Source organism: Telopea speciosissima, chromosome 6, assembly GCF_018873765.1.
Source record: "Telopea speciosissima isolate NSW1024214 ecotype Mountain lineage chromosome 6, Tspe_v1, whole genome shotgun sequence".
Classification (NCBI taxonomy): domain Eukaryota; kingdom Viridiplantae; phylum Streptophyta; class Magnoliopsida; order Proteales; family Proteaceae; genus Telopea; species Telopea speciosissima.
In genome coordinates this window covers 46,808,096-46,822,234 of record NC_057921.1, presented here as the reverse complement: position 1 = coordinate 46,822,234, position 14,139 = coordinate 46,808,096, and the positions used below count along the sequence as shown (strand labels likewise).

The window sequence follows — 14,139 nt, the reverse complement described above, 5'->3', positions numbered from 1 at the left end:
TATTTCGAGTTTGTTGATTCTTGAAGTTTTGGGTATTTTTATTTTAAAAGGACAACATGGGTGATGAAGGTAAAAGTAGTGCAATGGTTACTGAGGTGGTGTCCTCTTCTTCCAATCGAATCACAGAGAAGAAACTTAAAGGTATTACCAATTTTCAGCAATGGCGGAAAATTGTGAAGCTTGTTTTGACTGGGCGAAATCAACAGGTACACTTGACAGGATCCACACCACCAGATGATGCAACTTGGGAAACTGTCAAATGCCAGAATTCTTGGACAGATGTTGAACTCGATGGAGAATCATGTTGTGGATTTGGTTACTCATATCGACACTGTGAAAGATTTATGGGATTATTTAGGAGTTATTTATTCTGGTCAAAATAATTTGTTAAGGATTTATGAATTATCACGGGAGTTTTAGAGAACTGAGAGAAAGGGGCGTTCTATCACTCAATATTTTGCTAACTTTAAGCGAATGTATGAAGAATTGAATGCCCTTCTTCCTATTTCTTCGGATGTGAAGCAGATGCAAGTTCAAAGAGAACAATTGGTTGTTATAGGATTTTTGGGAGGACTCGGGCAGGAGTATGAATCTGTCCGATCACAAATTCTTAGTAGTGAGAACATTGCCTCACTCATAGATACGTTTGCCATTGTTCTTCGTGTATCTCGTGAGAATTCTCGTGACTCCGCACCAGCAGTTGACAGTTCAGCTTTGGTCTCACAAATTGGAGCTAGTGGTGGTTACCGTGGGGGAAGTCGTGGACGTGGGGCTGGTCATGGAGGTGGTCGTGGTACAGGACGTGGTTCATTTCAGCCAGGAAACAGCCAAGGTTATGGGCAGTCTAATGCCTCTTCTGATGGATCGGGTGCTGTCCGGACATTTCATCATTATGGTCAAGTTGGCCATATTCAGAGATTTTGTTGGAAGCTTCATGGGAAGCCTGGACAGCAGCACTTTGCTAATTCCGCTGCTAGTAGCGATTCAGCCCCCTTAGTCTCAACCTTCTAAGGGTAAGGTGATTGTTATGTCTGACGAAGAGTATGCACGGTACAACCAGTTTCAGATTTCACAGCCAACTTCTTCCAATACTACTTTGGTTAAGACAGGTAGTGCCACTGCATGCCTTTCCGTTGCTTCCCGGCCCTGGATCATTGATTCAAGGGCATCGGACCACATGTCAGAAATGTCAGGTATCTTTTCCTCTTTGTCTCCATCATCATCTAGTGTTACCTTAGTTGATGGATCTTTAGCAAAGGTTAAGGGCACTGGTACTGTTCATCCTAACTCTTCAATGTCCTTGTCTTCCGTTCTCTACCTTCCGAATTTTCCATTTAATCTTATGTTTGTAAGTAAATTAAACAATACTTTTAACTATTCAATGACATTTTATCCCGGTTCTTGTGTTTTTCAGAATCTTGCTACCAAGAAGACGATTGGTAGAGGAGGTGAGTCGGGGGGGCTGTATCTACTTTTTTTTTGGATGAATAAAAATTTCATTACTAAAAGAAGAGCAGCCCTCAAATAGGAGGGAGGAAAACAAGAACCCGTAGCAAAAGCTCAAACAGGGGAGCCCACTGGAATAAGGGAGATAGAGGAAAGGCCCCAGGATACAACAATGTGCCTATTCCATGGGGTGTCAATACAAGAAGAGGGAGCAACTAAATTAAGTTTAGATTTGATTTCGAAGGAGATGGAATCCCAAATCTGGTTGGTAGATCTGGATTTGGAGGTCCATTTCCGAAGATTTCGCTCCATCCAAATGTGTTTGATGACCACTGAGAAAGCCATCCTCCCAATCACATCGCAAAGAGTAGAACCACCAAAGGTTATATCAATCCAAATCCATTCTCGGTCGAAAGGAAGGATCCTCCTGTTTCTTGGCCAGCATTTGGAAAGGATACCCTTCCAGATAGAGCAGGCAAAGGGGCAGTCAAAGAAAAGATGATTTGCATCTTCGATCCCATTCCAACAAAGGCCGCAATTGGGGGAGACCATGATGTGGTGGTGTCTGAGAAAAGCTTGCGTTGGGAGGCAGTTGGAGAAGGCTCTCCAGACCATGAAGCAGTATCGAGGGATGTGGTGCTTGTACCAGATAAGTTTCCTCCAAGGAACAAGCGGGAGGCAAGTTCTAACAAGATCCCAAGCTGATTTAGTGCTGAACTTTCCCAAAGTACTAGGCAGCCAAGAGACACAATCGTCCCTAGTGAAAGGCCTTCTGGAAATAGAGGGCAATAGGGTCCAGATAGAAGTAAGAGCAGGGTTAGAGGAATCAGGAGGATCCCAGCCATCGGCATTAAGAATCTCAACCACCAAGGCATTTCTAGGCAGCCCAGAGCCATAGATCACTCTAGGACTGACATGGTGAAGCAGAATACCAAAAGGATGCCAGTGATCTAACCAGAACAGGGTGGAGTTCCTGTTACCAATGTGAGAATGGATAGATCCAAGAACCAATGATCGATTTTCAAGAATCTTGCTCCAGGTCCAAGAAGCATCCGAGGCTATGTGGACAGTCCATATAGAGTCCGAACGGAGAAGGCCTGAATATATCCAGTCCACCCAAATACTTTTAGCCTTAGACACAATCTTCCATAATAATTTGATAATGCCAGCTGAATTCACATCTTTTATCCTTCTGACACCCAAGCCTCCTTCCCCTAATGGATGACAAACTGAGTTCCAACTAATAGGCCGAAGGAATCTTGTAGCATCAGAGCCTTTCCAAAGGAAGGAAGACATGAGAGATTCCAAAGACTTGATGATGGACTGAGGCAACCCATAGATACTAGACCATTAGATGTAGGAGGCTTGGAGAACAGACTTGACAAGCACCAAGCGACCTGCATAAGAGAGAAGTTTGCCTTTCCAAAGTTCAAGACGTTTCCTGATAAGATCCAGCATAAGAGTGCAATGATGAGCCGATAATCTAGCCGGGATCAAAGGAAGGCCCAAATATTTCACAGGAAGCTGGCCAATACTGAAACCACAAATACCCTTCAAAGCAGCTTTAACATCATCAGGAACCCCAGCTAGGAAGAGAAGAGACTTGAGGGGGTTGATCTGAAGCCCCAATAAAGCTTGAAAGTGCTGCAAATAGTTCATGATAGACTCAAAAGAGGTGATGGAGGCCTTGGAGAAGATCATGAGGTCATCCGCGAACGCCAAATGAGAAAGCTTGAGGGCTTTGCATTTGGGCAAAGGGGAGATGAGGTGCTGATCAGTGCAAATTTGGATTTCCCTGGATAGGATTTCCAAAGCTAAAGTGAAAAGGTAGGGGCAAAGGGGGCAGCCTTGACGCACACCTACAGTCGAGCCAAAGTAACCTACTGGGCTGCCGTTGACAAGAATAGAGAACCTGGGGGTGGAGACGCAGCAATGAATCCAATGGATGAAGACCGCAAGGAACCTCATTTTGCTCAAGGTTTTGACTATAAAATCCCATCTCAGGGAATCGAAGGCTTTGTGAATATCAATCTTCATGAGAGCAGCAGGGGAATGGTTTTTTCTTTCAAAACCTCTGACAATCTCATTGCATAGGAGGATATTGTCACAAATACTTCTACCAGGGATGAAGGCAAACTGGTTTTCACTGACAAGAAGGTCCACCACAGTCTTGAGTCTGGAACCAAGGATCTTAGCTATGAATTTGTAGATTAGGTTGCAAAGGGCAATGGGCCTGAAATCAATCATCACAGAGGCGCCCTCCTTCTTAGGAATGAGGCAAAGAAAAGTGTGGTTTACCTCAGAGATCTGGCTGGGGTTGTAGAAAAAGCTTCTAATGGCTTTGATGAGGTCATCCTTGATGATGTCCCAAGCTGCTAGGAAGAACCCCATGCTGAACCCATCTGGCCCAGGCGCCCAATTTAGCTTGATAGAGTGAATTGCAGCAATGATTTCCTCCTCATTAAGAATAGCACTAAAAGACTGAATGAGCTCATTTGGGATGAACTTGTTGAGCACATTATCAGGTATTTGATCCGCCTCATCCAATGGACCCGAGAAAAGATTCTTGAAGTAGTTCACAGCCATGTCTTTGATATCATTCACATTAGTAACTGGAGAACCATCAAGAGCATCCAACTGGAGAATGGAGTTGTAATTGGTTGTAGATTTCAAGGAGCGATGGAAGTAGGCTGAATTAGAATCCCCTAATTCCAGCCACTTGATCCTGGACTTTAGCTTTAGGAAACTTTCTTCTTGGTTGAGGAGCATAGTTAATTCAAGAGTAGCAGCTTTTTCAGCGGCAGCCAATTGGGTATTGAGATTGTCCATTTGTATTTGCATCTGAATATTTGCAAGCTTTTGCTTGCAATCCTTAACATTTTGAGAGACATTGCCAAAGGTGCTAGAATTCCAGACTTTGAGGGCAGATTTCACATTTCTAAGCTTTCTAGCCAAAGCTAGGAGGGGAGAGGAGAAAGCTTGGACAGGATTGTCCCAAGCATCCTTGACAGTAGTCAGAAAAGAGGGGTGGGTAGACCACATGTCAAAGTATTTAAAAGGTTTTGGACCAAAGGAGTTGTAGGGTTGGATGGATAAAGCTATGGGGCTGTGATCAGATATACCAGGAGAGTCAAAATTGGCAAAGGAGGACAGCCAAGTTTCGTTAACTAAAACCCGATCCAATTTGCAGGCTATTCTGGAAGGACCAGCCCTTTTGTTGCTCCAGGAGAAAGGGGGACCTGTCCATCGGAGATCAACCAAACTCAAGTCGTCTATGCAATCATTGAAATCAGCCATTGGTTCAAGATCCAAATGGACACCTCCCTGTTTTTCAAACCCAAATCTGATGACACTGAAGTCACCACCAATACCCCAGGGGAGAGAGCCTATGGGAACAGCAAGGTTACGAAGATCAGACCAAAGAGATTGCCTCATCATAGGACAATTGAAAGCATAAGTAACAGTGAAGAAGGAAAATTGGTTTAAACAATCCGAGAAGCTTAGGAGGATGTATTGGGCTGAAGAGGAGACCAAGGAAATTTTGATTTTAGTGGGATCCCAAAGCACCCAAATACGGCCATCAGGATGGTGAGAAAAATTGGATAAGAATGACCAGCCTGGAGCAATAGAGTTGGAGATTCTAGCAGCATTTGGTTCTTTGACATGAGTCTCAAGCAAGCATCAAAAAGTAGCTTGAAGTTGACGGATATGGGAACAAACAGCAGCGTGTTTACAAGGGGAATTGAGACCCCGAGTACTCCACAAAATGCCTAGATTGCAGATTGGAAGGTTGCAACTCAGTCCCAAGGAGTCGGGACAAGACACTAGCGCTACGAGAAGCAGAGGAGCTGCGGTGCCTTCTGTTATAAGAGGAGGCAGGGGGATTTAAACTTGCAGAGGCCAAAGGAACAGGGGAGTTACAGGGGATATTGGTAGAAGGGGAAGCGGGTAGGGACGAAGGAGCAATGGAGAAAATTTGAGCTGGGTCAGGTAAACGGGTACCCGACCCAGATAGGTTAAGTGAAGAATTAGGCGAGTGAGAGGAGTGGGACCCAGAAAAGGCAACAGACGTGGACTTCCTATTTTTGCTTTTCTTCTCCTTCGCTTTCCTGTCTTTCTTTTTGGATTTGCCTTTTATAGGGGAGGGCAAAGTGGGTATTTCGGTTCTAAGCGATGGGGAAAGGGACAAAGAAGTGGACGGGTCAGTCAATAGAAAAGTGGGATTATTGTCATTAGAAAGGGAATTTGCGGGAAGAGGAGGGGAAAGAAGGGAAGCAGAGGGGCAAACCAGAGGGTTGACGGGGTCCTTCGCAGAAGAAGGGCCAACAACCGAAGGGGAGCCAAGTTGCAGAGCCTGCGAAATCATCGACAGAGCGCCAGGAGGAGGGGCTTCCTCAAAGATTGCAGGGCAGACGTCGTCAGCTATCAGGGAGATGCGAGATCGACTTCGAGGAACAGCAGAATCGATGATCTGCTCAGAGCAAGTGTCAGTATCCATAGGGATATCGTCCTTTAAAGCTGCAAATCGATTTTGACCAATGGATAAAGGGGGAGAGCCTAGAATGCTGCCTTGACTGACCGCCTGAACATTCCGGTGCCGACGGCGAGCTCTTGATCGGGTGCGACCTCTGGAATGGAGAGATTCCGGCAATTGGGGGTGCTCAGAACATGGTTCCAGGACATTCTCCGATGGGCAAGAAGGGACAGGTGGAGCACAAAGTGTTGAATCATGTCCAAATTTCTTGCAGATCAGGCATTGGGGAGGCTTCCATTCGAAGTGAACTTCCTGTTCGAACGAGTGATCATCCCCATCTTTCACAGTGATAAAAGTTGGCAGGGGTTCATTAGCAGATACTTTAACACATATGTGAGCGTAAGCTAAGCGCAACTTTCTCATAGTTCGCATGTCCGAGAATAAAGGTTTTCCTAGCACCGATCCTACTGCACTGAGGCCATCGGTGCACTAGAAGTGAAGGGGGAGCCCAGGGAGAGACACCCAGAGAGGGATGGAAGAGAGGTCAACCCTTCGAAGCTGTAAGTGGCGATGCCACTGCCTGAGAAAAATGGGCTTCTTCCCAACTTGCCATGGCCCACCTTCAAGAATGGTTCTTATCATTTTCATCAGAGAACTTGAAAATGAAAAAACCATTATCCAGAAGGTAAATATCAAGAGTGCCAAGGGATTTCCATTGTTGAGTAAGGGAGGATTTGACGATATGGAAGGAGGGTCAGGAGCCCAGAAAATGACCCACTAAATAGGATTCCCAGAGCTTGGCTTCATCGTCTAGAGCACCAGAGAGGCAAGAAGCGTATTTAGAAGACCCTACAACTACAGGAGCTACAAAGTGTAGGGGAAGACCTTCAGTCGAGGGGGAGGAGGTGTGAGGGGAGTTGAAGAAGGAGCTCCATCGAGGGGTTTCAGAAGGAAGGACAGAAACAGTAGAAGGATCAAGGATTGGTGGAGGCGAGGGGGAAGGCATTCTGTCAGCAATAATAGGAGAGGCAGGTTACCGGAAATTGCAGGTGGTCGGAGAAGAAGAAGGACTCTCAGGTTGCCGGAGGGGCAGGTCGGAGAAGAAGAAGAAGGACTAAGGCTGTATCTACTTGATGACTCTCAATCTATTGCTTGTTCCAGTGTTGCCTTGCACCATCAGATTCATTGTCGGCTTGGTCATCCTTCCTTGGAAAGCCTTAAGAAGTTAGATTCTAGTTTTCATTCTCTTTCTAGTCTTGAGTGTGAGTCTTGTCAGTTTGGGAAACTCCACCGTGTGAGTTATCCCCCTAGAGTAAGTAAGCGTTATGTTTCTCCTTTTTCTTTGGTTCATTTGACGTGTGGAGTCCGTGTCCTGCCGTATCAAATTTGGGTTTTAAATACTTTGTTACTTTTGTTGATGACTATTCAAGGATGACTTGGTTATATTTAATGAAAAATAGATCTGAATTATTTTCTATATTTTGTGTGTCTATTTATAAAGTTCGAACTCAGTTTAGTGTGAATGTGAAAATTCTTCGTAGCCACCACCACCAGCTCCGGCACAGGGATTGCCGCCAATCCAGGAATATGTCCGCCGCCCACAAGTAGCTGTTGCCCCTCCTATTCTCACCGACCCTGTCACGTCTTCTGCTGCTGCAGATCCTACCACAGATACCCCTTCAATTGAGCCTACTGTTTCTGATCTTGACATTCTGATTGCTAAACGAAAAGGTACCCGTAGTTGTACTCAGCATTCTATTTCTAAATTTGTTTCTTATTCTTCTTTGTCTTCTCCATTTCGTTCCTTTTTATCTACTGTTGAGGCCCATCCCCTTCTTAAGTCTGTGACAGAGGCATTATCTAGTCCTGGATGGAGGACAGCTATGGAGGAAGAGTTAATGGCATTAAAGGTGAATGATACTTAAGATATTGTACCGCTGCCCCAAGGGAAAACTGTCATTGGTTGTCGATGGGTGTATGCAGTGAAGGTGAATCCTGATGGTTCTCTTGCCCGTTTGAAGACGAGACTTGTAGCTAAGGGTTATGCACAGGTGTATGGTATAAATTACTTAGATACCTTTTCACCTGTGGCCAAACTTGCTTTTGTTCGTATTCTGATCTCACTTGCAACCACATATCACTGGCCTTTATTTCAGCTTGATATTAAGAATGCATTTTTACATGGGACTCTGCAAGAGAAGTTTTATATGGAGCAACCACCAGGGTTTGTTGCTTAGGGGGAGTCTGGAATGGTGTGTAGATTAAGAAAATCATTGTATGGGCTGAAACAGTCTCCTCATGCATGGTTTGGCAGATTTACTGAAGTTGTTCTGGCCTTTCGCAGGTCCAGGTGTGGAAGTGATCACTCGTTCTTTTATAGACAGTCAGATGTAGGGAGGATTGTTCTAATTGTGTACATTGATGATATTATCATCAGTGGGGATGATTCAGTTGGCATAGCTGAGTTGAAGTCATACCTTCAACAGAAATTTCAGACTAAACACTTGGAGAAGTTAAAATATTTTTTGGGAATTGAAGTGGCACAGTCTCGGAAGAGAGTTTTTCTGTCACAGTGAAAGTATGTGTTGGAATTATTTACTGAGACAAGTAAGCTCACGTCTAAGCCTATTGACTCACCCATGGACCAGAATGTGAAACTTGTTGCTGAAGGAGGAGATGCACTTGATGACCCTGAGAAATATAGAAGATTGGTGGGTAAGCTGAATTACTTAACAGTTGCTCGACTTGACATTACTTTTCCAGTAAGTATGGTGAGTCAATTCCTTTCCTCTCCTCGGACTTCTCATTGGGCTGCAGTTGTACGTATTTTAAGGTATCTTAAAAAGGCCTCCAGGTAGAGGAATTGTGTATCAAGATAACAGACATAGCAGAGTTGAAGGGTTTCAGATGTTGATTGGGCAGGATCGCCAACTAATAGGAGTTCGACTACTGGGTACTGCACATTTGTTGGAGGAAATCTGGTTTCATGGAAGAGCAAGAAGCAGAGTGTTGTGGCTCGTTCCAATGCTGAGTCAGAATACAAAGCTATGACACAAGTGACATGTGAGTAAATGTGGATACAGCAGCTATTGTTTGAGTTGGGATTCAAGATTCCAACTCCCATGCAGTTATGGTGTGATAATCAGGCATCAATTCATATTGCTTCTAATCTTGTCTTCCATGAGAGGATGAAGCACATTGAAATTGACTGCCATTTTGTTCGGGAAAAGATGCAGAGTGGATTGATTCTTCCAAGCCATATCAGAACTGGAGAGCAGCTTGCAAATGTATTTACTAAGTCATTGGGTAATGGGACGATAGAGTATATTTGTAATAACCTGGGCATGATTGATATATATGCTCCAGCTTGAGGGGGAGCGTTAAAATGCTTGTTGTGGGGTCCAAAACAGGATCTCGTGATTAGCTCTAAGCCCCATTATGAGGCCCTTTTTGGTCTTTTTCCTTTTTCCCTATACCTATGTATTATATTCTTTTGGCTCTCCTATTGAATAGACAGAATTCTTATGGCTGAAACTCTCCTCTCTTCTTTTCTCCTTCTCTTCTTTTCCTCTTCTCTGATTTTCTTAGGTAACATATATAAAAACTTAGAAACAAGCTTTCACCTAGTGATTGATATGGCACGAATAGAAACAGAGCATCCACACTCATCTTTCATCTCAACTCTGTGGAACTAAAACTAATTAACTAATAAACAATCCTTTCTACCAGTACCAATTGTTATCCATGGGAGTAGATTCATTAAGTCAATCAGATCTCTGTTACTTCAATTTGACAGAGACTAACTAATTTCTTCTTTAGTTTTCACCCAAACTATTTAGCATAAAATTCAAATTAGGATTGAAAAACTTTCACATAGAGAGACTTGATATGAAATATGCTTCTCAAGCCAATAAGAATCGACAGGGCAGAATTACAAAATCTGAGGATACTACCTGAAACGCCTTGTGACTAATACAACAACAACTAAGCCTTATCCCAACTAAATGGGGTCGGCTTCATGGATTCTTGCCCCCCCCCCCAATCAGCTCTATTCGAGGTCATACTTGATATAAGGCCTAAGTTATGTCTTTCCTCACCACATCTCCTAAGATCATTTTAGGTCTGCCCCTGGCTCTTTAGTTCCTTCAATCTGAACCAAATCACTGCTCCGTACTAGAGCATCCAACAGCCTTTGTTGAACATGGTCATGCCACCTCAAACGACTTTCTCGTAGCTTATCATGTATCGGAGCTACTTGCAAACCAGCTCTAATGTGATCATTCCTTACTTTAACCTTCCTACTTTTGCCACTCATCGATCTCAACATCCTCATCCCTGCTACACTGCGTATATCTATATGATGCTTCTTAACTGCCCAACGTTCTGCCCCATACATCATAGTTAGTTGAATGATTCTCCTATAAAATTTTCCTTTAAGTTTCAAAGGAATACGCCGATCACACAACACTCCAAACGCACCTCTCCACTTCATCCATCTTATTTTAATTCTCTGTGAAACATCATCCTCTATATCACCGTCTTTATTTATGATTGAGCCAAGATACCTAAGATAATCACTTTGTGGAATCTCTCTCTAAACAATTTTCACCACCTCATTATCCACCCTAGTGTAACCAAAGTTACACACCATATACTTCGTCTTCATTCTACTTATCTTAAAACCTTTTGATTCCAAGGTTTATCTCCATAACTATAACTTGGCGTTAATCCTTGCTTTTATCTCATCCACTAAAACAATATCATCAGCAAAAAGCATACACCAAGGAACCTCATCTTGAATACAGCAACAGCTGAGCCTTATCCCAACTAAATGGGGCCGGCTACATGGATCCTTGCCCTCCAATCAGCTCTATACGAGGTCAAACTTGATACAAGGCCTAAGCTATGCATGTCTTTCCTCACCACTTCTCCTAAGGTCATTTTAGGTCTGCCTCTAGCTCTTTTAGTTCCATCAGTCTGAATCAGATCACTCCTCCATACTAGAGCATCCAAAGGCCTTCGTTGAACATGGCCATGCCACGTCAAACGACTTTCTTGTAGCTTATCAAGTTTCGGGGCTACTCCCAAACCAGCTTTAATATGATCATTCCTTAATCTATCCTTCCTAGTTTTGCCACTCATCCAACTCAACATCCTTATGGAACTCATCTCCGCTACACTGAGTTTATCTATATGATGCTTCTTAATTGCCCAACATTCCGCACCACACATCATAGATGGTCGTATGACTCAAAAAAAGAAAAAAAATGGGCGTACCCAATGCACAAGGCTCCCACCACTACAGGGGCTAGGGAAGGTCATAATGTACGCAGCCTTACCCCTGCTTTTGCAAAGAGGTTGTTTCCAGACTCAAACCCGCGACCACTACTTGGTCACAATGGATCAACCTTTACTGTTGCACCAAGGCCCACCCTCATAGTTGGTCATATGACTGTCCTATAAAATTTTCCTTTAAGTTTTAAAGGAATAGGCCAATCACACAACACTCCGGATGCACGTCTCCACTTCATCAATCCTATTATAATTCTCTGTGAAACATCACCCCCTATATCACCTTCTTCATTTATGATTGAGCCCAGATACCTAAAATAATTCTCTGTGAAATCTCCCTCTCATCGATTTTACCACATCATTGTCTTTCCTATATTAAATAAAGTTACACACCATATACTCCGTCTCATTCTACTTATCTTAAAAACTTCTGATTCCAAGGTTGATCTCCATAACTCTAACTTGGTGTTAATCCCTACTTTTGTGAGTTTTGTCCCATCCACCAAAACAATATCATCAGCAAAAAGCATACACCAAGGAACCTCATCTTGAATATCTCTAGTTAAATCATCCATGATAAGCGCAAACAAATAAGGGCTTAAAGCTGATCATTGATGTAACCCAATTGTAATTGGGAATTCACTACTTCCCCCCACCCACAATTCTCACACAGTCACACTTATCACCTCACCATCATACATATCTTTAATTATGTCCACATATTTACTTGAAATATTTCTCTTCTCCAATACATTCTAGATTAACTCTCTAGGGACTCTGTCATAAGCTTTTTCTAGGTCAACAAAGACCATATGGAGATCCTTTTTGCAATCTCTAAATCTTTCCATAAGTCTCCTAATTAGGTAAATAGCTTTGGTCGTGGATCTTCCTATTATAAAACCAATTTGGTTATCCACAATAGTAATTTCTTGTCTCAAGTGGGTTGCAATAACCCTCTCTCATAAGTTCATATTATGATTTATGACTCATTAGTTTTATGCCTCTATAGTTATTGCAACTCTAAATTCACCTTTATTTTTGTAAATCAGGACCACCATGTTTCTCCTCCATTCATTAACATTTTCCTTGTGCTCTTAATCTTATTCAATAGCTTGGTTAGCCAACATAAACCACAGATTCCTAAGCTCTTCCACACTTCTATTGGATCCCATCTGGGCCTTGTGCATTGCCTACTTTCATCCTCGTTAAGGCTTCTTTTAACTTTCATTACTCCCAATTTTTATCCATAAATGAGATTCTATTAGTTCAATAGAGGACCTTATCTCAAGATATCCTATTTGACAATTATTAATTTCCTCTTTTCTCAATTTTCAAACAAACTATTCAGTAGGGTTCAAGCAAAGACCGAAAGTAGTTAGGAGCATAAAACTTTTACATATAGAGACCTGAAATGGTGATTGAATTGCTGGTATGCTTCTCAACCCAATAAGAATCAACAGAAACAAAACCACAGATAGGAACTATAAAGTTTGACGTTTGAGGAAACTAGCCAAATCGCCCAGTCTCCCAAGCTTGAACCTGCTGCTTACTATGCCCAATTCAAGATATACTTATAAAAGCACCCCCCTGAACTCAGCATCATTAAAGCAAGCAATACTGGACCTTATATAGAGAAATCCTCTTCAACATTGATTAACTTAATTTCATTCTTCCTTAATCTTCACACAAGCCACATAGAATAAGGTTCAAACTAGGCTCATAAAATTTTCACACCCAGAGACGCGCAATGGTGATTGAATTACTGAAATATGCTTCTCAAGCCAACACAAATCAACAAGAACAGAATTATAAAGTTTGAGGAAATTACCCGAAACGCCCAGTCTTCCAAGCTTGACCCTGCTTCTTACTACCCCCAATTCGAGATATACTGATAAAATCATCCTCTGTGAACTCGGCGTCATTAAAGGCAAGCAAGGCCGGGCCTTGCCACTCGGCCAGCTTATCTGATAACAAAGAGTCAACACCATGAACCCTCTGATCCAAGCACAAACAGACCTTGGTTGCCCCAGCATCATCAGCATTTTGGATCAGTTCCTTCAACACAGTGGTTCCTTCAGGGTAGTTAGCTAGAACCTCACGGATTCTCCTCGTTAGGTCAACCTTCTGTCCGAAATCCTCCAACAACAATGAATCAGCGCCATGAGAGGCCATCACTGCTTAGAGAAGAATCAGAGAGGATAAACCTTCCAATTCATCAAACCTTGTATAGTAACTCAACAGAGAATACGATTTTGGTGTGATCTCTGAGAATCTCTGAGGAGAGAGACTCGAAAATGCGACAACTAGAGATCAAGATTGAGTTTCTTCAATGGCCAAAAGGTCTGGAGAACGACCAATGTTGGAATGTGTCAGTGCCGACGTTAGCATCCGTACACACAAAAGGGTTATTATGAAATAGACAAGAGGGTCCTAGGCAGGCTATGGGTTCATGCTGGAATTATTGTGGACTCTGTTCATACATCAGACTGAGAAATCCGAACCAAAAAGTATAAATAATACAAAAAATGGGTTCAGATTATCCACCCAAAATTAAATTTACTAAATTATCTATCCAAAGTTTCATTAAATCTGTTTTCCAAAAAACTTTCATTAAATCAAACTAACCAAAATAAAGTTTAAAAAAAAAAGGTTTTTGTCAAATGCGCCCCTCAAAATGCCTATTTATGTAAATACACCTTTACAATTTTACAATTTCCACGTATCTCCCTATTTTCAAAACATTGTAACACTTTAGTCCAATCCATTAGGAGAGGGCAAAGGGTATCCCTACTCTAGAATTGCAAAGTTTCAACGGTTGGGCTTACTCCATTGATTTTAGGGTTCATCTTCCCCAAATGGTTTAGGGTTTGATTTTCAGTTTAAAACCCTAAATGATTTAGGGAAGATGAGGGAAATTTGGTCACTTT

The 14,139-nt window shown here is 42.5% G+C and overlaps 1 protein-coding gene across 2 annotated transcripts in view; it reads right to left on the bottom strand.

Annotated features, from left to right (window-relative positions):
• Window positions 1-13,637, bottom strand: part of LOC122664791 (sacsin) — a 160,578-nt gene extending 146,941 nt beyond the window's left edge. For both annotated transcript variants that reach the window (XM_043860769.1, XM_043860770.1), the window contains exon 1: window positions 13,041-13,637. In XM_043860769.1, coding sequence (XP_043716704.1) covers window positions 13,041-13,384 — 344 coding nt within the window. In that variant the 5' untranslated portion in view covers window positions 13,385-13,637. The remainder of the gene's footprint in view (window positions 1-13,040) is intronic.
• Between the last annotated feature and the right edge of the window lie 502 nt (window positions 13,638-14,139).